Genomic DNA, 27,273 nt, shown 5'->3' with positions numbered 1-27,273 from the left:
CAGGTCAATTTACAAAGTTTACATTTTTCTTTCCACTTGGCCTGGCATGAAACATTGTTACAAAATTTGGAAGAAGTATGTAACCCAACAAGGGCTTTTCAATTCTTTTCACTCCACAATCACCAATATATACATCTTTGAGCCGTGCTTTCATGCCACAACCTTACAAACAAAGGGAAAAAAAAAAAAAAAAGAAACCAAATTCCCACTTCACAAATCCCTGAATTCTGATTCATTCTGCACCCAAATCATCCATTAATCATACTTCTCCCTCCAAGAATACACAAGAAAGAAAACCCATGAAAGAGCCAAGGCCAAGTCCCCAGCCACCTGCCTAGGCCAATCCCAAGCCAAGTCTTCAAGCCTCCTCTCAAAGCACACCCTCCAAAGAGCCATTGAGACATGGAGAAGAACACACCCTTTAGCAAAGAAGCTCTGAAACTCTCTGTCCTTCACAAAGGCCACCATGAATAGCAAAAACCCAATCATAAACAGAAGCAAACCAGCGAAAGAGTCAGATATTTGGATCAACAATTGGTCATGGGGTGTTGAACCCAAGAGCTTTCTAGCTGTTTCTGTGCCATGACCCAGCACTGAGATTTCGTTGAGATAGAACATTATTAAAGACCCACATGTTAATGTGACCAATGAGTGGAGAATACATATCACAAAGAACAGGGATGGAGCCATTCATCAACAACACTCCAGATCAAAACCCCTGAAACCAAACAATTTAGACGGGGACCCAGATGAAAAACATCCTAGATCAAAACCCTAGAAAATGAATAATCTACAAGGAAAAAGAGGTTTACAAATTTAAGTTTGCTAGAACGCATTGATAAAAGGAAAAAAAAAGGCTAGAAATGAACAATAATGGAACCCAGTATTAGAAAACAAACCCTAGAAATGACAATTTGTGAAATTGAACAAATTTTGAAACCCCGATTGAACCCACATGAAAGCATTGATCAAGAACAAACCCTAGCCCCATTAGTTACTCTGAGCGTCTTCTCGTCGTCGACCCTAAAAACTGACAGATTTATAGGTGCTGGGAAAACGAAAGCTGATTAAAACCCTAATCCCATCTCGAGTTTCGATGTGATCTGAAGAGGATTGGAGATCGAACCCCCTAACCCTAAGGTGATGGGAGTTTAGTGGCGAACGTTGTGGATTTCATTGGGATGTGTGCTATGGTAGTTGAGTGTGGCGGGAGTTGTGGGAATTTCTGAAAAACGCTTACCGAGGTGATTTAGAATTTGGAGGCATTTGGGCGTAGGGTTGTGGAATGGGCAGCGAGAGAGCCATTGTGTTTGGCGCCGGGGGAGGGTGGGTAGAAATTTTCCAGGGGATAGTTTCCGGGAAACGCTTTTCCGGGAAAATTTTGCATTGGAAGGTGTTCACTTTCAGTTTTTTTAAATAAAACCGCCAGAAACACCATGATTCGCCAATTTTATTTTCACAAAAAAATTGCTACAGATCTCTTTGAAACTTGAACCTCAATTTATTAAACTAATATAATTTAGAAAATTGCCTCACATGATACAGTTTGCCATGTGTTTCTCTGAAACCCCAATGGTCACGGCAAGCACGATGCCAGGGCAGATGGATTATAGCATCTATATACTTCAGAATATAAAATTTTTCTACTCATCAACGCGTTTTAAATCTATGAGCTTATTTGGCTTCATAGCGTATAATATGTATATAATTAAGAATAAATTATTACAAATAGTATTAAAATTCCGACTCGGGATTTGTTTTATTGAGGGGTGTTTATCTATTTCACGGGACATTTTTATATCCCAATATGAATCACTCCAAACCTTGTGAATACATATCTACGTGATTAGATACATGTCATTATAATATTATTATTTTATGATGAAATATATATTTATTAATGATACTTTTTTTTTGAATTTTTTTTCAAATTTTTTATTGAAAAAATGAACACCATCTAAATAGCAAAATAATAGATTAAATATTGGTGAATGGAGAAGGAAAATAACCAATTTTTGGTACATATGGGCATGGATGAAAATTTGATTGTTGTAATGGAATTTGGGATCGAAATTCTTTGATGTAGTAATTAGATCGGATCAAATTTTCTACTTTTTGTTTGTGTTTTTTGATACGGAATAAGCAAAGATTTGGTAACAAAATATTGGAAATAATAAAGAATTCAATTTCATTTGCATGCTTATTTATTTATTTATTTATAGGATAACCAATTAAAAGGGTTGAAATATTTTCCACTTTGAAAAACTAATCCTTCATTTTTTTTCAACCTAAAAAAATACCTATTTTGACAAAAATGTCTTCATCTTTTTCTAACATTTCTTTCAAAACACACGTATAAATAATGAAAATATTGAAGGGTATTTATGTCAAGAATGGGTTGCTCTTCAAGTTCAAAAATGGGAAGGTTAGTTTTACAAATTTAGGATGTTTTCATCATTTTTAATCAATTAATCATTTATTTATTTATTTCTTATTATTATTATTATTATTTTATTTCATTTCCACACCCAATTCTCATGTTTGGATGCAAATTGGGCTGTGGGCCTATCAGCCCAATATGAAACTTAAAAGGGAGTTTTCTGAATGCTCAGCTCTCTTTGGGCTCATTGAAGTGCCACTAGAAAACAGCCACTCAAATGGCCCTTTCATTTTCATTCTCAATTCCATTGTTCCAAGAGTATTTGACTAATTTCGAAAGGTTAAAGACAATGAGTTGGAGATACTCAAGATGTATGTAGCATACATATCAAGTTAGGATTAGGAAGTTTTTTTTTTTTTTTTTGATATTAGCATTAGGAAGTTGATGATGTGGGAAAACAATCATTTGAAAAGAATATTATAACAATACCTTACTTTAAAAGGGGCTAAAGGGGAGCTAATGCGTCATCAAAGGTATGACACCTCTAATTTTTAGTGATTAGATTCGTTTGATCCAATTGAGAAGCAATCCAATGAAGTTATCTACCCAAAATATGATCATATCATTTTTTAAAAATACCTACTTAAGTTGCAACCTATTTCGATTAAGTTAAAAAAAAAATCACATCAATATATTTCCCAAATACGATCAAGTTACTTTTCGATTTGATTAGGGTGTTTCACTGCTATGACCAAATTACCTATTGTAGCACTATATTACTCATCAAAAGTTTGTACGCATCGAAAGCGGAAATTATATTTTTGCACAAAAAACATTTATAAGATGATGTTTGTTTTTTAATTAAATAGATAAAGTTAAAATATTCGATTTTTTTATTCAATTAAAAACAACATGTTAATATCGAATAACATGACTAAAATGAATCTGTTATCAATATATTACTTTTAATTAAATAAATAAAAATAAAATATTTTGATTTTTTTTTTGCTAAAAATCACACATTACCTAAACCTCTCTAAAGATGTTAGAAATCCCGAAGATGAATTTTAGATTTTTGTATAATTAATAAAAACAAAAAACAAAAGGCAAAATAGTGATAATTGTAAGTTGAACATAAATAAATAATAATGAAGATTCTAGAATCCACATCTAGAAGTTGATTCATTCATCAACAAGCTTTGCACTCGCAAGTCTACCACGTGCCCAGTTTTTCTACGCCATATTTACTTCATTCAGGTTGGATGAATTCAATTGGAATCATTCCAATTTCGGGGATCGAAGGTGTTTTCCCAATTTTGAAGTCAAGAAAGCTAGTATGTTGTAGACAGTTGGGGAAAGTTATTCCTATCAATTTCCTTTCTCTTTCCCGGAGAATCTCATTTCCTTTCCTCCTAAGTCGTTATTTATACAAGTTTATAAAATTCTTTTATAATTTATATATTTTGGCAAAATTTCCTTTTCCACAAGACCATCAATTTAAGCGTTTCATTTTCATCCCAACTTTCCAATAGTTTGTCGGAAGACAAAAAGTGAATCTTAAGGCTTGTTTAGTAACTATTTAATGGTATTTTATAAAATAAAAGTCTGTTTAGGAACTAAAATGTTTTAAAATTATTTTTAATATTTTTAAAAATAATTTTTGTATCAAGTATTTTATTTTTAATTATTTTTTATATTTATATAATTATTTCATAAAATAAGTGAAAATAACATAAAATAATTAGAAAATATTTTTTTGTTTTTAAGAACATAAAATAGAAAATAGTTTATAATTGTCAAATGTGTTTTCTCTTTTTTTTTTTTTAATTCTGGAGTACATAAATTTGTTTTTGAAAATAGTCAGCCCTTAGACTCTATTTGTGAGCTTTCTCAAAAAACAATTTTTGAAAATGGTTTTGAATATGGTTTTGTAATCATTTGCTCATTTCTATATAAATATTGTTTGTTTTAAGTTAAGTAAATCTTTGTGATTTTAAAACAATGTCTATATTATTAAAATGAGTTTACTACATATATAGTGTCAAAAACTTTTTTTCTTATTAGGTACGAGATAACAAAATCACAACTAATAAAAAATATAAAATTATTCTTATATCCATGGTATTATGGAACCATACGGATAAATAAACATCTTTTATGGGGTAGGACAAATAAAAAGTCTATTTGACAATGATTTTAATAAGCGATTTTAATTAAAAAAAGTATTTTTTTTTTAAAATCATATGTTCAACAAAATTTAGAAAACACTTAAAATTTTGAAAAATAACTTTTAATGTTGAAAAATCACTTATAGTATTTTATGAAGAAATACTTGATAAGTGCTGTTCCTAAAAACATTTCAAGTATTAACATTCCTTAACACACTAAAAGTGTGTTTGGTAATAATTTTAGAAAATATTTATAATCTTTTTTTATACTTGAGATAAAAATTTATAAGTATTAAAAAGATTAGAAGTACTTCCTAAAATTCTATCAAACACACTCTATAAATGTTTCTACTCAATAATATTTCTAGTAAAAATGTTTTCTTTTCTAAATGTTTTTGAAAGAAAAAAAAAACATTTATGAGATAGTGTTTTTTTTTTAATTGAATAAAAAAAGTTAAAATATTCTATTTTTTCTATTCAATAAAAAATAACATGTTGATATCAAATAACATAATTAAAACGAATATGTTATCAATATATGTTACTTTTAATCAAATAAATAAAAATAAAATATTTTGATTTTTTTTTGCTAAAAAATAGACATCACCTAAACCTCTCTAAAAATGTTAGAAATCCCGAAAATGAATTTTATATTTTTATATAATTAATAAAAACAAAAAACAAAAGGCAAAATCAATAACATTTTTCAAATAAATCTTCCAAAACTACTCATTAGCGAGATTCTAGAATCCACATCTAGAAGTTGATTCATTCATCAACAAGCTATGCACTCGTAAGTCTACCACGTGCCAGGTTTTTCTACTCCATATATTACTTCATTCAGGTGGGATGAATTCGATTGGAATCATTCCAATTTCGAGGATTGAAGGTGTTTTCCCAATTTTGAAGTCAAGAAAGCTAGTGTGTCGTGGACAGTTGGGGAAAGTTATTCCTCTCAATTTGCTTTCTCTTTCCCGGAGAATCTCATTTCCTTTCCTCCTAAGTCGTTATTCATTCATGTTTATAAAATTCTTTTATAATTTATATATTTTGGCAAAATTTCCTTTCTAGAAGACCATCAATTTAAACATATCCTTTTCATTCCAACTTTTCAATAGTTTGTCGAAAGGCAGAGAGTGAGTCGGGTGTATTTGGTAACTGTTTTATGATGTTTTTATAAAATAAAAGTCTGTTTAAAAAATGTTTTAAAATCATTTTAAATATTTTTAAATAGATTTTAAAAATAATTTTTATATTAAGTACTTTGTTTTTAATTATTTTTTATATTTATAAAACAATCCTCATAAAATAAATGAAAATAATAGAAAACACTTAAAAAATATTTTTTACAAATTTCATATTTTTTGTTCTTAAGAACATAAAATAGAAAATAGTTTATAGTTGTCAAATGTATTTTTTTTTTTTTTTATTCTCAAGAACAGAAATTCGTGTTCAAAAATAGTTACCAAACAAACCCTTAGACTTTATTTGTGAGCTTTCTCAAAAAACAATTTTTGAAAATAGTTTTGAGTATGATTTTGTAATGATTTTCTCATTTCTATATAGATATTGTTTGTTTTAAGTTAAGTAAATCTTCGTGATTTTAAAACATGATTATATTATTAAAATGAGTTTACCACGTATATAGTGTAAATAACTTTTTTTACTTATTAGATATAAGATATCACAATCACAGCTAATAAAGAACATAAAATTATTCTTATATCCATGGTATTACGAGGATCATATGGATAAATAAAAATCTTTTATGGGGTAGTACAAATAAAAAGTCTATTTGACAATGATTTTAATAAGCGATTTTAACTAAAAAAGTATTTTTTTTTAAAATCATATGTTTGACAAAATTTATGAAACACTTAAAATTTTGAAAAATAACTTATAGTGTTGAAAAATTACTTATAATATTTTATGAAGAAATACTTGATAAGTAATTTTCCTGAAAACACTTCGAGTATTAATATTCCTCAACACATTAAGAGTGTGTTTGGTAGTAATTTTAGAAAGCGTTTTCAGTCTTTTTTTATACTTGAAAGATAAAAATTTATAAGTGTTAAAAAAATTAGAAATACTTCTTAAAATCACTATCAAACACATTCTATAAATATTTCAACTCAACAATGTTTCTAGTAAAAATGTTTTCTTTTATAAATGTTTTTCTTAACAAATACTATAAATGATTTTTTAGATTTTTAAAAGTGTTTCCTAAATCTTATTAAATATATTTTTTTTTTCAAAAACACTTTTTAAACCAAATATTCATTTTTTAAAATCACTACTATACGAACTCTCAAAACCTTGTGTAAGAGTCAAATATCAAATATCATATCATATATCATTTATAATAACATGTTTCCTCCCATATAAACATTTGTGTTAAACTCAATAGTTGTTTGTGACTTTAAAATATGTTTATATGGTTAAGAATCATTTTTTTTTCTATTTTAACTAAAAGAAATCATTTTCAATTCTAAAAAAAAAAAAATGTTTTCAATAACGGTTTTGTAATTAAGAGGATCATTTTCTTTAAATATGTCCACCTAATCCGTACATGTGTCATTTAATTTTCAACGGCATCTTCCATTTCCATATAGTAAGAACTAAGAAGTGGTCTTTAATACCAAGATCCAACTTCATAAGACAACCGCAATGTTACTGTCAAAATATCATAGGATAGTGAAATCCCTTTGAAAAGAACCTCTACGTAGCTTACAGTGACTTGGGAAATCCGAAGCCTGGAGTGGCATACACAGACAGAAAACCCTTCAATAAATTCCAAACTTGAAGTCCAAAACCGAGACCAGACCCAGATGAAATTGTAATCGTCGATAGGCTATCGCTGCCGGCATCGCCTGCACACACATATTGAAACCATCTACAATGGTGATAGGGCACGGGGGTCGGTAGTGGGTCCAAAGATTTAATTTTTAGTGTGGAAAACTATAGGGGTGTTGACTGGGAAGTTTGATTTTCGGAGGGCGGTGAGTGGCCCATTGTCTTTAAATTTGGCTTGACTTCGTCCTACTTCCTACCTAATGCTGGCTGCCACTTGGGCCTACGACAAATGCACCAACCACCTGGTTTCAAGAACACGTCAATATAAGCATCTTCTCCATGATATTTAGTTACCACTCTTACTTTGACACCTTGTATATTTTGCCTCCTCACGTGTAGAAGTTAATATTATGTCTCCTAAATATAAAATGCAACGAAAAACAATTAATGTCGAAGTTCGAACTTGTCGTTTTCCACAATTGTATGCGAATATCACAAATAGTCATACAAGTATCTCTCTAAAATCAAAAATCAAAATTAGAAGCTACCATATTTTAAAAGTATTTGAGAAACTTCATTTTAATGTTACTAATTCTAAGTTAATTCTACATAATTTTAAACGTCGAAATTAGAGTATAAAAAATGACAATACTTTTTATAATTTTATGAAAGGTTTGTAATAGAGACAAAATATTGATATGACTGTAAATGAAGATTTTGAAAGGGAATTACAACGCTTTTTTTATATGATTCTTATCGAATCTTCCCGAGGCTCATGAACCCTTAAATTTATAATTCTTAGTGAAATCATTTTTTATTATGTAACATATTATCAAAAATACTATCACAATATATATATATATATATAACTAAATATGTTTGGATACGTTTCATATATTTAAAAGTAAAAATAAAAATTAATGGTAACTTACATATAATATCACAATTTTTCTATATAAAAAATATAGATTTATCTTATCATTTTACAAATCAAGAAATTTTATCATATATGGTAGAAAATCTTTAAAACATTGCATGTTGAATGCAAGCGTTAGAAAATACATCAACAATTCTCTCTAAAAAATGTTTGTAATTAAAGTATTGTCTAGAAAATATTATACATAAAAACAAAATTTTTATTTATTGAAAATGTGAGTGAGGTTGAGATTGGTATATATATATATATATATTTTTTTTAATTGAATGAAAAAATTAAAAAATTTAACTAATAAAAAGATTTTTTTAATGTTGAATATGAATCTTCTTGCCTTCCCTTAGGGTTAATAATGGATGCTCCGTGCTCTAATAATTTCCAAAACAGTAGAGTAAAAGCAAATGGAGGAAAATGAAGGATAGGAATCTGAGGGGATCCCTGGATTATGATAGGTGGTTTAGAACAATAAAAACGCGTTGAATGCACCAATTTAAATTCCCAAACAGAACTCAACGACCTTCTTCAATCCGAATAACTGTTACCGTTCAGTTTTGGAGAGAGAAATATAAGACAGAGTTTGGATTCTTTTGACTCATCCTTTGCCGGCACCGCCGTCTTTTTAGTATATAATACGCGTTTTTGGAGTGTCAAGCCAAACAACCCCTTCTTTCTTCACTAACAAGTCTCCCAATTGGTAGGGCTTTCAAGGTAGTGTTGTGGCAATTCCTTTGAGTTATCATAAACTTTTTTGACATTTTCAACGTTGAAACAACATCGAAAGTACGGAAGAACGTTCGATTTCCGCGTGGTTTGTACTCAACTCATGGGAATTGTGTTTGAATTTGATGTGCAGGAGAGGTTAATGGTCGATCGATGAGTATTAGATTATGTGGGCGAACATTTTTTGATTAAGGGGGTTTTTGGGTCGGGATTTGTGATTGTTAAGGTGGGTGCTGTTGGGTTTTGATGAAGTTGATGAGTTTTAGATCGATTTTGGAGATTAATTTTTTATGGGTATTGAAGATAGGGTTTTTGGATAGGGTTGTGGATTGGGGTTTGTGATTGTAGAGGTGGGTGTTGTTGGATTTTGAAAAATTCACCATGGGTTGCATAGTTGGGAAGCCTTCCGCTATTAAAGATAGCCGGGAGAGTCCGAGGGAGAGGTTTCCGAATAAAGAATCAGCAGAAGCAAGGGGGCAAAGGTTGAATTCGCTGAGGCGAGAGGAGAGTGGTGATGTGAAAGTCGTGTTGATTGATAGGAAGGCAAACAGCTCAGTTCGGGTGTATGATGAGGATTACAAGTTGGAGAAGGAGAAGAGGGAAAGGAGTGAAGTCGGTGGAGTTAATCATCCAGGCATGGGTAGGGTTCCAAAGGCAAGTGAGGGAGAACAGGTGGCGGCGGGCTGGCCATCTTGGCTTGCTGCGGTGGCCGGTGAAGCCATCAAAGGTTGGATACCACGGCGTGCAGATACTTTTGAGAAGTTGGATAAAGTATGTTCTCTTTTAGATTTTATTGTCAATTTGCAGTTTTTTTAGTATCATAATACCCTTGTTAAGTCTGATAATTAGACTAGTTTCATTATATTAATTGAGAATATTTTCCATTGTTCTTATTGTTATTAGTGATAGGCTATGTGAAAGTAGAATAAATATAGTGGAACAAATAAAAATACTCTTATCTATGATCTGCTATAGTTCCATTGATACAGAGATATATGAAATTCATGGATGCCTTCACATGCCCATGGTAACTAATTCTAACCAATGACCGACTGGAAAACTTGTTCGTTTTCTTTAAATGACCAAATGCTAACATATCTCCTTCGGAAAAGATTATCATGATAGTTTACGCCTCATATACTTTAAATGACTAAATGTTAACATACCAAAGTGTGTGCATGTTTAGATGGATGAACGACAAGACAAAATAAGATTGACATAGAGTGCATTAAGAAGCTAGTGCTAGTTAGGGGTATAATGAGAAAATATCAGTTAACATGTTTTGTTCATGTGATACTAAAAGTCTAAAACTGATAACTGCTTGTGTAAAGAATGAGTGGGTTAAACCTATAGGTGCTTCAGGGACTATGGAAAAGCCCTGGAGAATATGTATCAATTTGAGAGAGCAAACATGATAGCCCTAAATATATTGTATTCGCAAGCATAGATCATTTAACAGATCTTGATAGTTGAAAAACTTTCTTTTGTTGATTTTAGTTAAACTAAACACTGATAGCTAACAAAGAAGCTGGTAAAATTCACTTAATTAATGGGAATTAAATTAAAAAAATAAGGAAAAAGAAGACAAAAATTTATGATCACAGTAAACTATTATTGATGAAACTGAAGGAAAGATGAAAAAAAAAAATCATTACAAAAGAAATATTGCTACAATCTCAATCATCAATGCTGGCTCTGTAGTTGCTTCTCCTACCTGCCACCCCTTTGCCACTCTGCCATTAGATCCATAATGACTGGGGAGTCAGACATTGTAGGAATCTGTCCATGTGGAGCCCCAGACCTGCTTATCAAAGAACAGAGATCACTGAGCCTACTTATTGGTTTGGGACCCTAGTTTTTTTTTTTTTTTTTTAATAAAAAGAATCTAATAAACTAAGGAGTCTGTGAACTACAAGAATTAAGAAGTCCTCTATTAAATTGAATGGGGCGGGAAAGAGCTTGGCCGTAGATCAACTGCAGTCTGATCATAGATCAGTTTGGTTGTGGATCAACCAAAGGAGTCATTGAGAAAGAAATAAAACTTTGGTGCTAGTTAGCTAAGGTGATTGTCCAGTGGTTACTGATTACCAAGGCAAATGCTGATCAATGTCATCTATTTTTCATGTGTTGAGGAAAAATATGAATTCCAAACAAAATTCTAAAAAGGACTGGCAACAGGTTTAGGATCAACTCAACAAAGGTTTAAGCTTCACCTGCTTGGGTGTCCCATGCAAATTTTTCTTCTGACATTTTGTCTTTCTGTTGTTCTTACTGTGGTTTTCCCCTCTTTGAGTGTCCGTTTTCTTTTCTTTTCTTTTTTTTTGTCCATGATGTTGTTATTACTATTATAACTAGTATTTTTGAATGGTGTGGGGGCTACTTGTTTTGCTTAATGCTTTCCTTGTTTGTCTTTTTCTTTTGCCTGATAATATCTCTTGCTTTCAGATTGGCCAAGGTACTTATAGCAATGTCTACAAGGGTCGTGATGTCACTCGTGGAAAAATTGTTGCTTTGAAGAAAGTAAGGTTTGACCATCTAGATCCCGAGAGTGTCAAATTTATGGCAAGGGAAATTCTTGTTTTGCGCCGGCTTGATCATCCAAATATAATAAAACTGGAAGGCTTGGTCACTTCAAGGAAGTCTTTCAGCCTGTACCTTGTTTTCGAGTATATGGAACATGATCTTACAGGACTTGCAGCGCTTCCAGGCTGCAAGTTCACAGAACCACAGGTAGTTATATGATAGTTATCATATGCTTTTCTATAGACTTCCGTTCAATATAGTATTTTTAATGTTGATTTCTTTTACATATTTAGTCATAACCAGAAGTGACATGGGTACAATTTTTTTTTTTGTTTTTAGAAATCAATTAATTTTTAACTCTCTGCTTTTAAACACTGATGTACCAATTCTTATGTATATTGGTTTTTCTATTATAGATCAAATGCTACATGCAGCAACTACTCAGTGGTCTTGATCATTGTCATAGTCATGGTGTTCTGCATCGCGACATAAAGGGTTCAAATCTTCTAATTGACAATAATGGCATCCTGAAGATTGCAGATTTTGGCTTAGCTAGTTTTTTTGATCCTCATCGTAGTTTGTCAATGACGAGCCGTGTTGTGACTCTTTGGTATCGTCCGCCAGAACTTTTACTCGGAGCCACCCACTATGGAGTTTCTGTGGATTTATGGAGCGCAGGCTGCATACTTGGAGAATTATATGCTGGCAAGCCTATTATGCCCGGAAGGACAGAGGTACCTTTATGCTAGTGTATATTTCCATGGAAATGCCATTTACAGCGTATTTCTAACCTGGCAGAAAAGTAAAACAAAAAAGATCAAATGTGATTGAGTTCATTTGAAGTTTCCTTTCCAATTTGTTTTATGTGGAAAATTCATTACTCAAGGGCAAGGATAAGTGTTGTTTCATATTTAGACTGGTTTGCCTAGGCATAGCATCATGCCATGGCACAGGGTATCTGTTTGGGCTCACTGGTGTCACATGTGGTAGCTCACCATGCCACCAGCTCCATGCTAACATTAAGATCCATGGATATCATATTGTGGTGACTTTGTGATAGTACCAGTAATGGGGTAAACAAACACCAGGTGCAAGGGTGTGCTCTTTAGCTGCTATTTGGTGTATGAATCTGTCAATAGATGACAAACATGGTAGTAAACTTGAATCCATGAAATGCATCATGGATCATTGTGACACATAGGCACTGTTGCTTACACTTTGCAAGTTTGTATTACTCCGCAATCCTGTTTACAGATTTAATGAACCTTTTTGTTTTCCTCCTTGATAAGTGGATTGCATTTCTCAACTGTGTTTGGATGTCTGTGTCTATGTCCATGGGAAAGGTCTTTTTTTTTTCCAAAAGTATTATAGATAGATGATTTTGATAAACTTTATATGCTTGTACCTTGTAGGTTGAGCAATTGCACAGGATTTTTAAGCTTTGTGGCTCACCATCTGAGGATTTCTGGAGAAAATCAAAATTACCTCATTCAGCAGTGTTCAAACCTCAACAACCTTATAGATGTTGTGTTGCAGAAACATTTAAAGATTTTCCTGCTGCTACTGTAGGGCTTATGGAGACTTTACTTTCCATAGATCCTGCACATCGAGGAACTGCAGCTGCTGCTCTCAAGAGTGAGGTATGTTTTCTTCTTCTTCTTGAATCCTGTATGATCTAAAAACTTGCTTTTGAGTTTCCTTTTCCTATTGAACATTATAAATGGTTGAACAGCAGAACAATGAGATTGAAATTATCTGTTGTAATGTTCTTAGTACTTGATATTTGTTTGAATCCTGTATGATCTAAAAACTTGCTTTTGAGTTTCCTTTTCCTATTAAACATTATAAATGGTTGAACAGCAGAACAATGAGATTGAAATTATCTGTTGTAATGTTCTTAGTACTTGATATTTGTTTGTGGTAGAATGTGTATTCTTTTCACTGTTATTAATAAAGAACCCTACTACAAAGAAAAAGAATGCATTTAGGGGGAAAGGAGGCCAACTGAAGTATTTATTTGGGCAAAGAAAAGAAAATCACATTGCATGACAGTCCCTCAATACCACACCACTCCTTCATTATCTTATATTTAAGTGAAAAGCAACTCTTTTGCCATTTTCATGATAGTGTAACGTAATTCTCTAGTGCAACATAGTTCTTCCAATTGTTGTTGAGCCATCAGTTCTTTTCATTCTCTCTTGAGTAACATGTTCCACTTTTGTTTCTTGAGATTTATAATATTTTTTACCTATTTTAATGGATATTTCTTTAACAGTTCTTCACAACAAAACCGCTTGCTTGTGATCCTTCAAGTTTGCCCAAGTATCCTCCCAGCAAAGAGATTGATGCAAAATTGCGGGAAGAAGAAGTTAGAAGGTGCATTATATTAGTTGATCGTCATTCATGTTATGAATAATAAACATGAAAACTTTTCTTCTTCTTTCATTGGAAAATCATAGCTTGCTTTATGATATATATTATTGTTCATTGAAACCTGTTTTTGTATGCTTTGTGGCATAGTAGGAATTAATCTTGAATAGATTAATTGCCAAGTTTTGCATCTTATTGTAGTTGCTTGTCAGCTAAAAGTATTCTGGTCATGCCATGAATGGTGAAGCAGTTAGTTCTTCAAACAAACAATTTGGATGTGTATGTGTGTGTGGTGTGTTTATATATATATATATATATATTAAAAGGGAAATTTGGATTTATACACTACATGAGCTACCTTTGAACTTCATTTGGATATTCTGTTCATTAATGGGGTAGCATTTTGTAGTTCGGGTTCTGAATAAATTTTTCCTTGGTTCTAAAGATTTGGTATAGAAGATATAAATGGTTTAGAGAGGCTTACTTCCTGTCTTAGAGTGGTCTTTGTAGCGTTTACCTTTTTTTTCTTAATCCTCACAGGCAAGGAGCAGGAGGTGGCAGGGGCCAGAGGGTTGATCCAGAGAGGAGAGGATCCAAAGAATCTCGGGCAATTGCAGCACCAAATGCTAATGCTGAGTTAGCCATGTCGATGCAGGTAATTCCAAATGAGGTTTCGTTTTAATTCAGCATATTCCAGCCCTGGTGAAAATTTAAACTTACACTGCCTAAATATCAATTGTTCTTTGAAATTCCTTTGAAATAATTTATTCATATATTCTCACATGCGAAATTTTGGAATTGGTCTAAAATTTGATGATGAAAGTTTGAAATTTCTCCTTTCCTTTTTACTCTAGTAGCAGATGTTCTAAGTAGGTTGATGATTAGAGCTGAGGAAGCTGGGATAACTGAGGGTTTCCTTGTGGGGAGGGATAGGACTAGAGTGTCCTTGCTACAGTTTGCTGATGATACCATATTTTTCTCTAAAGCCTCTTTGGATCTTCTTCAAAACCTTAAGATTATCCTTTTGGTTTTTGGGCAAGTATCTGGTTTAAAAATCAACTTAGAAAAAAGCACCATTTCAGGTATCAACACTAGGCAGGAAATGTTGTCTAGTTTGGCTTTGGTTTTGGAGTGCAGAGTGTCAGAGTGGCCTTTGTCTTATTTAGGCCTCCCGTTAGGTGGGAACCCAAAGACAATAGGATTTTGGGATCCAGTGGTTGAGAGAATTTCAAGGAGGCTGGATGGGTGGAAAAAGGCCTATTTGTCTTTGGGAGGGAGGATTACTCTAATTCAGTCTTGTCTGTCTCATATCCCTAGCTATTTCCTTTCCCTCTTCAAAATCCCTGTATCTATAGCTTCAAAGATTGAGAAGATGCAAAGGGATTTTCTTTGGTCTGGGGCCGGGGAAGGGAAGAGAGATCACCTTATCAGATGGGAGGTTGTCAGTAGACCAAGGGAGATGGGAGGTTTGGGCTTTGGGAAGACTTCTATGAGAAATAGTGCCCTCTTAGGGAAATGGCTTTGGAGGTTTCCTAGAGAAAGGAGCGGTCTTTGGCACAAGGTTATTGCGAGTATATATGGGACACATCCTAATGGATGGGACGCCAACATGGTGGTTAGATGGTCTCACAGATGTCCTTGGAAGGCTATTGCTCAAGTTTTTCAAGAGTTCTCCCCTTTTGTTCGCCTAGTGGTGGGCAATGGGGAGAGAATTCGGTTTTGGGAATATCTTTGGTGGGGAAACCAAACTTTGTGTGCTCAATTTGCTGAACTCTACAGAGTTAGTTCTGTGAGAAACCTTACTGTCTCAAATGTCCTTGGCAACTCCTTTCCATTGTCTTGGAATTTTAACTTTCGCCGCAATCTAACGGATTCAGAAATTGATCTCCTTCAGAGATTAATGTCCTCCCTTCATTCTGTGCTTCTTTCCCCTTCCTCATCAGACTCAAGAGCGTGGTCTTTGTCTTCGTCAGGTTCGTTTTCAGTGAAATCTTTTTTCTATGCCTTGTCAAAAGATTCAAATCCTTTAATGTTCCTTCCGGCCAAGTTTTTATGGAGCTCAAAAGTCCCTTCAAAGGTTAAGGCCCTCGCTTGGTTAGTAGCACATGGGAAGGTAAACACTAATGACAAGTTGCAATTGAGAAGACCCTACAAAGCCCTCTGTCCTCAATGGTGCATTCTTTGCAAAAGAAATGGAGAGTCGATTGATCATCTTTTTCTTCATTGTCCCGTCACCATTGGACTTTGGCACAGGTTGTTCAATCTAGTAGGTGTGATTTGGGTCCCTCCAAGGAGCATTGAGGATATGTTGGTTATTTCCTTTAGAGGCTTGGGGAACTCAGTAAGAGGCAAGATTCTTTGGCAAATTGCGTGCCTTACTTTGATTTGGATGGTGTGGCAAGAAAGGAATAATAGAATCTTTGAGGATAAAGGGAGAACGGAAGAGGTGGTGTGGGATTTGATTTGGTTTTACTCTTCTCTATGGGCTTCTTGTACTGAAGCTTTTAGAGGAGTTCCTCTAAGCATTCTACAAATCAATTGGATTGGGGTTTGCGTTTAAAGAGTTTGAAGATTGTTGGGTTTTCTCTTGTCTTTAGATTACTATTGTTGGGTGTTTTCCTTGGTTATTGTGTAGGAAGGACCTCTCATCCTTCCCTTGGTTTTTTTCTCTTTCTTTTGTCTCCTTTTTCTCTTCTGTATTTGTTCTTTTATTAATATAATCTTCTTCGTTTCTGATCAAAAAAAAAAAAAAAAAGTTTGAAATTTTGTTAGAAGTTAGAGCCCTGCCTGCCATTTGTGATGACAATTATCTTTTTTGAGTTCCTTGTCAAGTGACTCCTATTGTCCAACTCATTAAGAAGACACATGTTTCCTGCTAACACATCCATGATATTGCATGTCTATGTAAACAAATGTTTTTGAACAGGGCTAAAAGCACAAATATAAAGATTTATCATTATAGTTGTCTACTTTTATGTGATTGAAGATGATGAATTATACACATGCAAGTTTCCAAAGGTCATTGCTTATTTTCATTCCCTGCTTATGTGACTCACGTTTATGTAGAAAAAGAAAAAGAACAAAATCTGACTATAGCTAATGTTACCTAGCTGAAGAAGCAAACAGTGCATCTCTTTTACCTAATCATGGTGCATCTAAATTTATTTGTTACGCCTATTGATTGTTTTATTCCAAGCCTTATTCTTTATGTGATCACACATTATGACAACAAACTCAGATATTCACTTGCCTAGTATTTATCTTTCTGAGTTAATTCTAATCTTACATGTTTTGATCTTTGATTTCCTTGAAATATCAATCGGTAAAAGCAAAGTTCAATACACTTCTCTGAACTTCAAGTTGTATATATCAAATGATAGCAAGAAATGAAAACAGGGAACCTTGGAAAATATCATTTTGTATCTAATATTGGAGGGTAGCCTACATTATAGTTCAGGTGCTATTTGTTGTTTAGTTTTCTTAGAAATGCACACTTTATTTTGTGTTTGGTTCTAGGAAAGTACTACTGAAGGGCAAAAAAAAATGCCAAGGAAAATAATTTTCGCATGTATGGTTTTATTATAGAAAATATGAAAGAAAATCAAATATAATTAAAATTAGTTAAAAACTTATACATTTTCAAATTACTTAATTTGTATATAAAAGAGTTAAAATAAGTGAAATAAGTTTGAAATAATTTATAAAAATAATTTATTTGAATTTAAATATATTTTTAAAATTTTTCTTCACTTTTTCCTTTTTTCTACCTTCTCTTTATTTTCTTTTCCTCGTATTTTCCCTCAAATTTTTTGGGAACTAAACATAACCTTAGGGAAAACCTCCTCCTGTTATCTTAATAAGTAATATCGCCTTTATCCATATTTCTTCTCGGTGTAATGATGTTTCCTTCTAATTACAGAAGAGACAAGGCCAGGCTAATTCGAAGAGCCGAAGTGAGATGTTCTACCGTAATCAGGAGGAAGCTGCTTCTGGCTTTCCAATTGATCCACCTAGACAATCACAAGGTGTAAAAGAAGTGAGCAAAAATCTATTCGAGCATCATTCTGCTAGAGTTTCACATTCAGGGCCATTGGTTCGTGCTGCTGGATGGTCAAAGGCTGGAAAGAAACATGATGATCTTCCCATGACTTCAACTAGAGCTGACTTAGCAACATTATCTGGTCTAGTAGCAACTAGAACTTCATCTGAAGATCGCCGGGAAAAACCTGGTCCTTCAAAGCTAGAACCAAGAAACCAAATGAGCAGGTTTCCAGGATCAATGAATGAATCAGGAAAGCATGATCGGAAGCATCATAATAAGTTCAGTGAAGACTCTTATCTGACAGAAGATGGAAAAGGGAGTACTAAAGAACCGATTCTGGTACGCTCTATGACAAATTGCTCTGATAACCGATTTTTTTTTTCTTTTTTTTTTAAAAAAAGCATGATTGGTTTTATAATTTCATGAACTAAAATAGGAATAGTTGTTGACTTGGTATGAAGGATTTTGACATGTTGCCTTTTGTCAAATACCCAATCTTTCTTATTTTTTGTTGATTTTCTGACACCCCTGGCTTCCCAATTTCTTAGTGACCTTTCCCCTATTAATTGCTGGGGATTATGACGTGTTGCCTTTTGTCAAACACCCATTGTTAATTTCAAATCATTACTGCTGCCCAAAATAATTAGATTTCTGTGTATTAGCATTCTGCCCTCCCTTTCCCTATCTTTCATATATGATTTTTGTTTTCCCAGTCAGCATCCATGAACTGAACAACATTATGAACTTTGGTCTTTCATCTGTCCCAAATATTGCAGTTCTCATCTCATCAAATCTAACATAGGGTGCTATATTCATGTTGTTTCTCAGCAAAGCAACCGATCCAATACAAACAAGATGTACTTCTCTGGTCCTTTACTCGTTACATCAAACAACGTGGATCAGATGCTGAAAGATCATGATCGTAAGGTCCAAGAACTTGATCGACGAGCTCGATTTGAGAAGATGAAAGTAGGGAAATATCAGTCTCAAGGGAAGCAGCAAGCAAGAGGCAATCCCCCAAAATATGTCCCCAGCAACGGTGTCCGACAAATGGGGTTATGACACCCTCAACCCACCAACAGATACAGAAAGAGAGACACACAGATAGGTAATTATGGTCTCCTATGTAGTATTAGTGTGGCATGTATAGTGAGTGCTTTTGTTAAGAGTTAATTCTTTCGGTAGATGACAATAGCAGAATTAAAATGGCAATTTTGAAGCTGTTACTATTTGAATTCTACAACATATGGGAGGAGGCTGTTGAGAACACATGGTGTAAATATATATGATTCTACAATTTGCCTTCTCCTGTTGTATTTTAGTAGGGGGATTATTTGTCAAAATAAGGTCATTATCCAAAATGAATGGAATCATTTCATTTCTATATGGTTTTTCCAAAGCTGCATTTGTATTTATAGGAACAAATGTAATCATATATGTGTTGTGTAAGAGTTGAGAGGATACCCCTAAACCTAATCCTTCAATTAATTGCTCAAAGCTAAGACCCTGGTTAGGAATAAGAAAGTAGATTTTTGAGAATGTGTTTTAAAAAATGTGGTGTTTTTTGAATATATATTTTAATTTTTTAAAATTGTTTTTATTTGTTTTTGAGGAATTGTTTTATATAATAATTGTAAAATGATTCAAAATAAAGTATTACAAATAATTTTTTTTTTTTTTGAAAGTAGAGGAAACAAGTTAAAAATATTTTAAATTCTCAAATAAAATTTTGTTTTTAAAAATGTTAAGGAAATTATTTTTAAAAACTGGTTATTGGGAATTGTCTTAGTCTTTCATTATTTGTGGTCAAACATAGTGCATGGAGCACCAAGGATTTTTTTATTAAGAAATGATATCCATACTTTAACTCAAATTAATTAATGTTAATAGAAGTATTCAAAACAATTTTGTTCTCTTAATAAATAAATAATGGTAAAAACCATGTTCTGGAACTGGTTTTCCAAAAAGTTGTCTCACCTCTCTGTATGTATGAAGTATGAAGAAGAATAAAGGGTTTGTTTGCAAATTGTTTTTGAAAACAATTTTTTGTTTTTCAAAATAAAAAAATATAAGAAATGTGTTTGATAACAAAAAACTATTTTCTACTTTTTGTTTTTAAGAATAAAAAATAGGATGTTATCAAAGAATTGTTTTCTATGTTTTTAACTGTTTTCTAAGAATTGTTTTAAAAAATAATTATGCAAATATATAAAATGATTAAAAAAAAAACATTATATATAAAAATTATTTTTAAAACATATTTAAAAATATTAAAAATATGTTAAAAACATTTTAGGTTTCGAAATAAACTTTTGTTCTATAAAATCACAACAGTTTTCAAAAACTATTCTTAAAAATATTTTTTAGAATTGTTTTCGAAAACAATTATCAAACAAACTTGAGTACATGTTTGAGAATGTTTTTTAAAAATAGATTTTATATATATATCTATTATAAAAATTTGTTTGAAAAGTCTTTTTAATTTATTTTTTATATTTTTAAAAATAAATTTTATCTATTATACTTTATTATCAATTATTCTCCTTATTTATATAGTTATTTTAAAAAAAAATAATAATAATAAAAAATAATTAAAATATATGAGAACCCATTTGCAAAACAAGTTTTTAAAAAACTAATTTCTGTTAGAAAATTATCAGAGTGTTTCCAAGTTTGAAAACAGTTACTGTTTGCTGCAGTTGATTTTGAAAACATAATTAATTTAAAAACATTTTTATCAATTGTTTTGCTTGTTGCAAAGTCTCTTCCTTCAAGTATCTTATCCAATATCTAATGGAAGTTAGTGGTTTGACAAGACTTTTGCCCTCTTCTGTGTTATGGCGGTAGCCACCTCCAATTATGACCAAAGCCTTGTTCAGTTTGAATTCTTATACGTTACTCAATCTTCAATCTTCTATCTGTTGCAGTGAATCAGACCTTCTTCATCTTCAACCTCCCTTTTCATCCATGTTTTCCCAGTTTCTCTCTCTCTTCCTCTCCTCTTTCTTCTTCCTCAATTCACCTTCAGTATCAGTATCAGCTACTGAGTTCATCTTCAACAGCTTCAACTCCACCAGCCTCTTGCTCTATGGCAACGCCACCATCCAAAATTCTCTTCTCTTTCTCACAAACGAGACCACCTTTTCCATCGGACGTGCTCTTTACCCTTCTAAAGTCCCCACAAGATCACCTAACTCAACCCACCTCCTTCCCTTCTCTTCCTCCTTCATTTTCTCCATTCCTCCCTACAAAAATCGCCTCCCTGGCCATGGGTTTGCCTTCTTATTTGCGCCCACCGCCGGCATGGATGGTGTAAGTTCATCTCAGCATCTCGGACTGTTTAATTTCACCAATGATGGAAAGTCGACTAACCATGTTTTTGCTGTTGAGTTTGATGTGTTTGAGAATCAAGAATTCAATGATATCGATGATAATCATGTAGGGGTGGATGTGAACTCATTGACATCTCTTACGTCCCATGAAGCAGGGTATTGGAGTGGGGAGGATGATGATGATGAGAACTTCGAAGAACTGGAGCTCAATAATGGCGAGAATTATCAAGTATGGATTGAGTATATGGATTCGCGAATAAATGTTACCATGGAGCGTGCAGGCAGGAAGAGGCCTGATCAGCCATTGATCAGCGCAGTTGTTAATCTTTCTGATGTTCTTCTAGATGAAATGTATGTGGGGTTTTGTGGAGCCACTGGACAGTTGGTTGAGGGTCATATCATTCTGTCATGGAGCTTCAGTCAATCGAATTTTTCGATCGGTGATGCTTTGGAAACCATGAATTTGGCTTCTTTTGTTCTTCCAAGGGGGTCTGTTTTTAGATCCAAAGGGTTTGCTTTAGGGGTTAGCCTTGGTTCTGCAGTTCTTCTTGTGGGGTTGGGGGTTATGTTGTATGTTGCTTTGGTCCGGAGGAGGAAGAAAAGGGCCATAGGGGAGGAAATCCAGGAATGGGAACTGGAGTACTGGCCTCACCGAATTGGTTACAGCGAAATTTACACTGCAACAGATGGTTTCTCAGAGAAAAACGTCATCGGGTTCAGCAGTAACGGCAAGGTCTATAAAGGGGTTCTGGTGGGAGGACCAGAAGTTGCAGTGAAGTCCATTCCTCATGAAAATGAGCATGGAATGAAAGCATTCCTGGCGGAGGTTTCCAGCCTAGGCAGGTTGAAGCATAGGAACTTAGTGGGGTTAAGAGGCTGGTGCAAGAAGGAGAAAGGAGACCTGATTTTGGTATATGATTATATGGAAAATGGGAGTTTGGAGAAGAGGATCTTCCACCAGTATCCTGAAAGTATGATGTTGAGCTGGGAAGAGAGGGCTCGAGTTCTGAAGGATGTTGGTCATGGGATCTTGTATTTGCATGAGGGCTGGGAAGCCACGGTCTTACACAGAGACATAAAGGCAAGCAATGTGTTGCTTGACAAGGATATGAATGCCAGACTAGGCGATTTCGGGTTAGCCCGGATGCATCATCATGGGGACTTGGCTAACACAACTCGGGTGGTTGGCACACTAGGATACATGGCTCCTGAAGTGATTAGAACCGGGCGAGCCACCGTCCAAACCGATGTGTTTGGCTTTGGGGTCCTGGTTCTAGAGGTGGTGTGTGGGAGGGAGCCTATCCAGCACAACAAGCCAGGCTTGGTTGATTGGGTATGGAGGTTGATGGAAAGAGGGGAGTTGGTTTTGGCTTTGGATGAGCGGCTTAAGGCTAGGGGAGAATACAGGGAGGAGGAAGTGGAGAGGGTCCTTCAGATTGGGTTGTTGTGTGCCCATCCGGACCCTCGCCGGAGACTGATGATGAGGCAAGTGGTCAAGGCTTTGGAGGGGAGAAGCGAGGGGTCTGAGCCTGAAGAGGGAATGGATGTGAGTTTGCTTCATTCTGCAGAGTGGTCTAAGCGTAATAGCTACTCTGACGGAGGAGGGCACCCTACATTTGATGAAATTCAAAAGAGTCTTCTTTGTTCCACATCTCTATCAGTGTCTGATATCATACTGGAGGGTCGGTGATAATGTGTGAAGCGCCTAGTTTCTTTCCCTGATAATGTACTCTGCAGTCATGGCATTCTTTTTTCATTTTTTCTTTATGATGTTGGTGAGATTTATTTTTTAATTTCATTCATATATCTTGGTTTGAAATGGCCCATTGTGAGTGGAGATCTTTTCATACTTAATATGCTCTCAAGAATTTTCAATCCTCCTGCCTCTGCTCTGTTTTTGAACATAAAATTCTATATTAAAGCTTGAAATGAGAGAAGCATCAAGCACCAGTGGTCTAGTGGTAGAATAGTACCCTGCCACGGTACAGACCCGGGTTCGATTCCCGGCTGGTGCATTGGGTTTGCTTACCCTTTTTATGAGAACTTATCTATACAACATAAAACTCCCTTCATTACTTCCTCTTTCCACTTTTTGAGTGTTTAAATTTATTTAAGGTTATATTTAGTTTCTCAAAACTTTGAAGAAAAATATAAAGGAAAGAAAATGGGAGAAAAAAGTAGATGAATAAAAAAGTGAAAGAAAATAAAAAATATATTTAGAATCAATAAATTATTTTTATATATTATTCAAACTCAATTTATTTATTTTAATTTTTCAATATAAAGATTAAATAATTTAAAAATATATAACTTTTTTTTACTGATTTTAATTATATTTGACTTTTTTTTTGTTTTTCATGTATAATCAAATATGAGAAAATCATTTTTTTTTCTTTTGTTGTTAGTGTTTGGGAAACAAACATAGCATAGATCTTTAGAATTGGGAAAATTCAGGTAAGGACTTGAGGTAGACCATTGATGCTTGCATGGGAGCTACCATGTGTTGAGTAGAGGCTTGCCTAATGGGATCCTATATGGGCCTTTGGCCTAGAAGGCTTTTGGAAATTTGTCTATCCCATAGGTATTTTGAAAACTGCTTCATGTTAATGTTGGCTTGTCAAGGTTTGCTTCAAAGGTCTAGGGCTTTGGTCCAATTTGAAGCTTGATGGATAAAGTCTTCATATAAATTCTCTAAATAGTCTTTATCCAAGAGACTATATAGGAGGTAAAAACTTTGAGACTTTGAGAACTCTTCTACTACAATGACTTTATTTTGGACATGTGTGGATAACTTTTATAGTAATTTCTTGTGAAAAATGCTTCATTGTACAAGGCTCAATGTTTACACGATGAAGTGTTGCTTGTTATATGCTTTAAAGATTAAGAAATATAGCTTCGATGGATTTCTAAGTAGAACAAGACTTATAAGACCTACAAAACAAAGAAAAATTGTACACTACCATAACATATTTGTGCTAGTACTTTAATGCTAAGGTTTGTCATTATCCAAACCCTAAAGAGAGACTTGGATAATGATTAACTTAAGCATTAGATTACTAGCACAAATATGTTATGGTAGTGTATATATATATACTTTTATGTTTTGTTCATATCCATTCGGGATTTCTATTGATATGTTTTAAGAATATATAATATCGACAAACCCTAGAAAGAGACTTGAATAATGATTAAGAGTGCGTTTAGTAGTGATTTTGAGAAGTGTTTATAACATTTCTAATACTTGAAAATTAAAATTTTTCAAGTGTTAGAAAACTAAAAACACTTCCTAAAATCACTGTCAAACGCATTCTAACTTAAGCATTAGAGTACTAGCTCAAATATGTTATGATAGTAAGTATATATATATACTAGAAGCTTTATGTTTTGTTCATATCCATAAGGGATTTCTATTGATATATTTTAAGGCTACTCATAAGATCGTTCCTTTTTACCCATTTTTATGTTTCTTTCTTGCCCCATTTTCCTAGTTTTAGTATTTAAATATTTATAAATAGGAAAATTTTGGTGAGGATTTGTATTGGGCCATTAAGGCTTGCATTAGAGGTGCTATGCTATGTAATTGAGGAAAGGGTTGCTCAATGGGACACTATGGGCCTTTCAGTTAATGAATTTTCTTGAAATTGTTGGATGAAGCTTGACTTTATGATCTTTTAGTCTATAGGCCTTCTAAAAATTGCTATATGGAGGTTGACCTATAGGCCTTTTAGAAATTGCTCCATGTCAATGTTGGGTTATTAAAGCTTGTATTACAAGTTAAGGCTTTGACCTAATTTGAAGCTTGGTAGATAAAATCTTCACATAAGTCCTCTAAATGAGTTTGTAAGATCTATAACTTTGGACTTTAAAAGTCCTTTCATTAAAATGATTTTGTTGTGGATGTATGAGGATCAACTTCTATCGTAATTTCTTCTGAAAAAATGCATGATTTTACAAGACCCACAAGTTGAGAGTTTACACAATCAAATGCTAAGTGTTGCATGCTTCTAGAGACTAAGAAATATCATCCCCAACTTATTTTTAGAACTTCGATGCATAGTAGACGACTTTTCAAATCATTCCCATAGACAATGCTAGATGTTGTAGTTAAAAATTACATAGCCTTAAACCATTAGGCAATGAATCAATAATACATATTATCAATCTATTAGGCTAAACTTGACACTTTTTCCCTTATAAATATCCTTAAATTTTTTTTTTTCACTTTATAACACTACCATTTGCATAAAATAAAAAAAATCTTTTTCTTTAGATTAAATATTAAAACCTATGATAAAAGTCTAACATCATTTTGTATGTGTATGTAGCAATCCATTCCTTCTTGTATAGATGTTATCCATATTGAACCATAACCCTTATTTTACGGCTTTAAAACATGTTTACATAATTGATAGGAGCTCACTATATATATAATGTTAGAACTTCTCTCCCTAATATATGTATGATATTATAATCAGACCCCCTCCTCCCCATGCAACCATAATGTTTTTGCTATATTCCACAAGATTACTTGATCAGATAAATAAAAACTCTTGTAAGGCTAGATAGAAAAAATTTTACACTAGGGTTAAGAGTTAGTTCTGATATCATTTGTAATAACTCATTCTTTCTCATATAAATATTGTTCATTTTGATTGAAAGTCCTCAATTTTAAAAGTCAATTACACAATTAAAAGAAGCCTACCACATGTGAGATATCAAAATTATCCTCTTTGCAAGCATGACATCCTCATTGCACTCCATGAAATTTTAGGGCGAGATAAAATAATTAGACTCCATTCCAAGATTGATGATTGACTTTGATGCCATTTGAAATGACTTATATCTCATATGTAGATATTATTTGTTTTAGGTTAATAAGCTCTTTAACAACTTTAAAACACATTTACTTAGTATGAGCCTAATACATATAATGTTAAGAACTTCTCTCCTTAATCAATATGGGATAGCACAATAACTTTTTATATAGATATAATGTTCTGATTGTGTTCCATAAGATTGAGAGACCCAAAGATGAGTGATATAAAAATGCTTAACTTATCTTGCATATTTACTTTGAATTGTGCTACTCATAACCTTTAAATTATTCTATTTAATTAGTTTATCATTTTAAGGTACATTGATGAGTTTGTGCGAATTTTTTGACAACAAAGCCCTAGCCTCTATCATAGGGAGATACTTCCATCATTTTTTAATATCAAGGTTTAGAAGAAAGTGATTGGGGGTGGAAGATCACTAGGTATTTGAGATCCGCATCATCCGTTGGAATATTCAAATCAAAGATAATGTTTTTTGAGCACTTAGTCCAAGATTCTAATTTTGAATATTTTTTAGTAGCCCTAGGATTATAAATGCATTTTTGTTTCCAGATATTTTATGTTTTTAAATAGACTTTTATTTTACAAAAATTAAATAATAATTTTAAAAAACTGTTTTAAAAAATTATTTTCGAAAATAGTTAGCAAAGAGTCTCTCCCATTCAACCTCAAATTCAAATCCATTTTAAAAAATAAATCTTATATTTTGCTACTTCGAAGTTCGACCACTCCTTTTGGGCATCCACTGGGCCCAACCCCACTCAATTAACGAAGCAACCACCGGCTTCAAGGTTCGGACCGTTCGGTCACCGAACCAGCCAGCTAAGTCACCCACTCCTGCCACGTTTCACTCTCCTTCTACGTGGCGCTCCCATATCTTACTCTCGTCTCTTCTTCTTCTGCAAAATCAACCCGTTGCACTTACTCTTCAACCACTGAACCATTCTCACTTCTCTGTTTGGTTCCCGGGAAAATCAGGAAAGAAAAAGAATACAAATGTCATACTTCGCCTTGCTTTCCCCTCGAAGTTCTTATTTCCTAGTTTGGCAACGAAACAATGTATTCAATCGTTCTCTGGTGCTTTGATTTAGAGGAGACAGGGAGCATTTCGCCGTTCCCGAGGTTCGTTTTGATATCTGTTATACATTTTTCTTTTTAATATGAAGGTTTTGTTTA

The 27,273-nt window shown here is 33.4% G+C and overlaps 4 protein-coding genes and 1 non-coding gene across 7 annotated transcripts in view; 4 read left to right on the top strand and 1 right to left on the bottom strand.

Annotated features, from left to right (window-relative positions):
* Positions 1-78: 78 nt before the first annotated feature.
* LOC100255813 (uncharacterized) lies at positions 79-800 on the bottom strand. Its single transcript, XM_010658669.3, has one exon. It carries the CDS (start codon positions 688-690, stop codon positions 256-258), a length of 435 nt encoding a protein of 144 aa, XP_010656971.1. The 5' UTR covers positions 691-800; the 3' UTR covers positions 79-255.
* Positions 801-8,660: 7,860 nt separating this feature from the next.
* Positions 8,661-19,314, top strand: LOC100250631 (probable serine/threonine-protein kinase At1g54610). 2 transcript variants are annotated; one of them, XM_010658670.3, is made up of 9 exons: positions 8,661-8,983; positions 9,129-9,766; positions 11,441-11,725; positions 11,935-12,252; positions 12,931-13,158; positions 13,794-13,894; positions 14,429-14,543; positions 17,808-18,269; positions 18,759-19,314. In XM_010658670.3, the coding sequence occupies exons 2-9, from the start codon at positions 9,377-9,379 to the stop codon at positions 18,990-18,992; spliced, it is 2,133 nt and encodes a 710-aa protein (XP_010656972.1). In that variant the 5' UTR covers positions 8,661-8,983; positions 9,129-9,376; the 3' UTR covers positions 18,993-19,314. The 2 variants fall into 2 exon arrangements, with proteins under 2 accessions (XP_010656972.1, XP_059597047.1); XM_059741064.1 differs by having other exon boundaries at positions 8,680-9,766.
* Positions 19,315-20,678: 1,364 nt separating this feature from the next.
* Positions 20,679-23,081, top strand: LOC100259120 (L-type lectin-domain containing receptor kinase VII.1). Its single transcript, XM_002274120.5, has one exon. It carries the CDS (start codon positions 20,790-20,792, stop codon positions 22,950-22,952), a length of 2,163 nt encoding a protein of 720 aa, XP_002274156.4. The 5' UTR covers positions 20,679-20,789; the 3' UTR covers positions 22,953-23,081.
* Positions 23,082-23,206: 125 nt separating this feature from the next.
* TRNAG-GCC (transfer RNA glycine (anticodon GCC)) lies at positions 23,207-23,277 on the top strand. Its single transcript has one exon. It is a non-coding gene; the product is annotated as a tRNA-Gly (tRNA).
* Positions 23,278-26,818: 3,541 nt separating this feature from the next.
* LOC100253988 (protein SPA1-RELATED 4) overlaps positions 26,819-27,273 on the top strand; it is a 44,421-nt gene continuing 43,966 nt past the window's right edge. The window contains exon 1 of one of the 2 annotated variants that reach the window (XM_010658673.3): positions 26,819-27,219. The gene's annotated coding sequence lies outside the window, so the exon portion shown is untranslated. The remainder of the gene's footprint in view (positions 27,220-27,273) is intronic. The other variant, XM_059741018.1, reaches the window with a different exon arrangement.

Source organism: Vitis vinifera, chromosome 12, assembly GCF_030704535.1.
Source record: "Vitis vinifera cultivar Pinot Noir 40024 chromosome 12, ASM3070453v1".
NCBI classification, from domain to species: domain Eukaryota; kingdom Viridiplantae; phylum Streptophyta; class Magnoliopsida; order Vitales; family Vitaceae; genus Vitis; species Vitis vinifera.
Note: the sequence above shows the minus strand (reverse complement) of the source record. Positions and strands in the feature narration are given on the sequence as shown.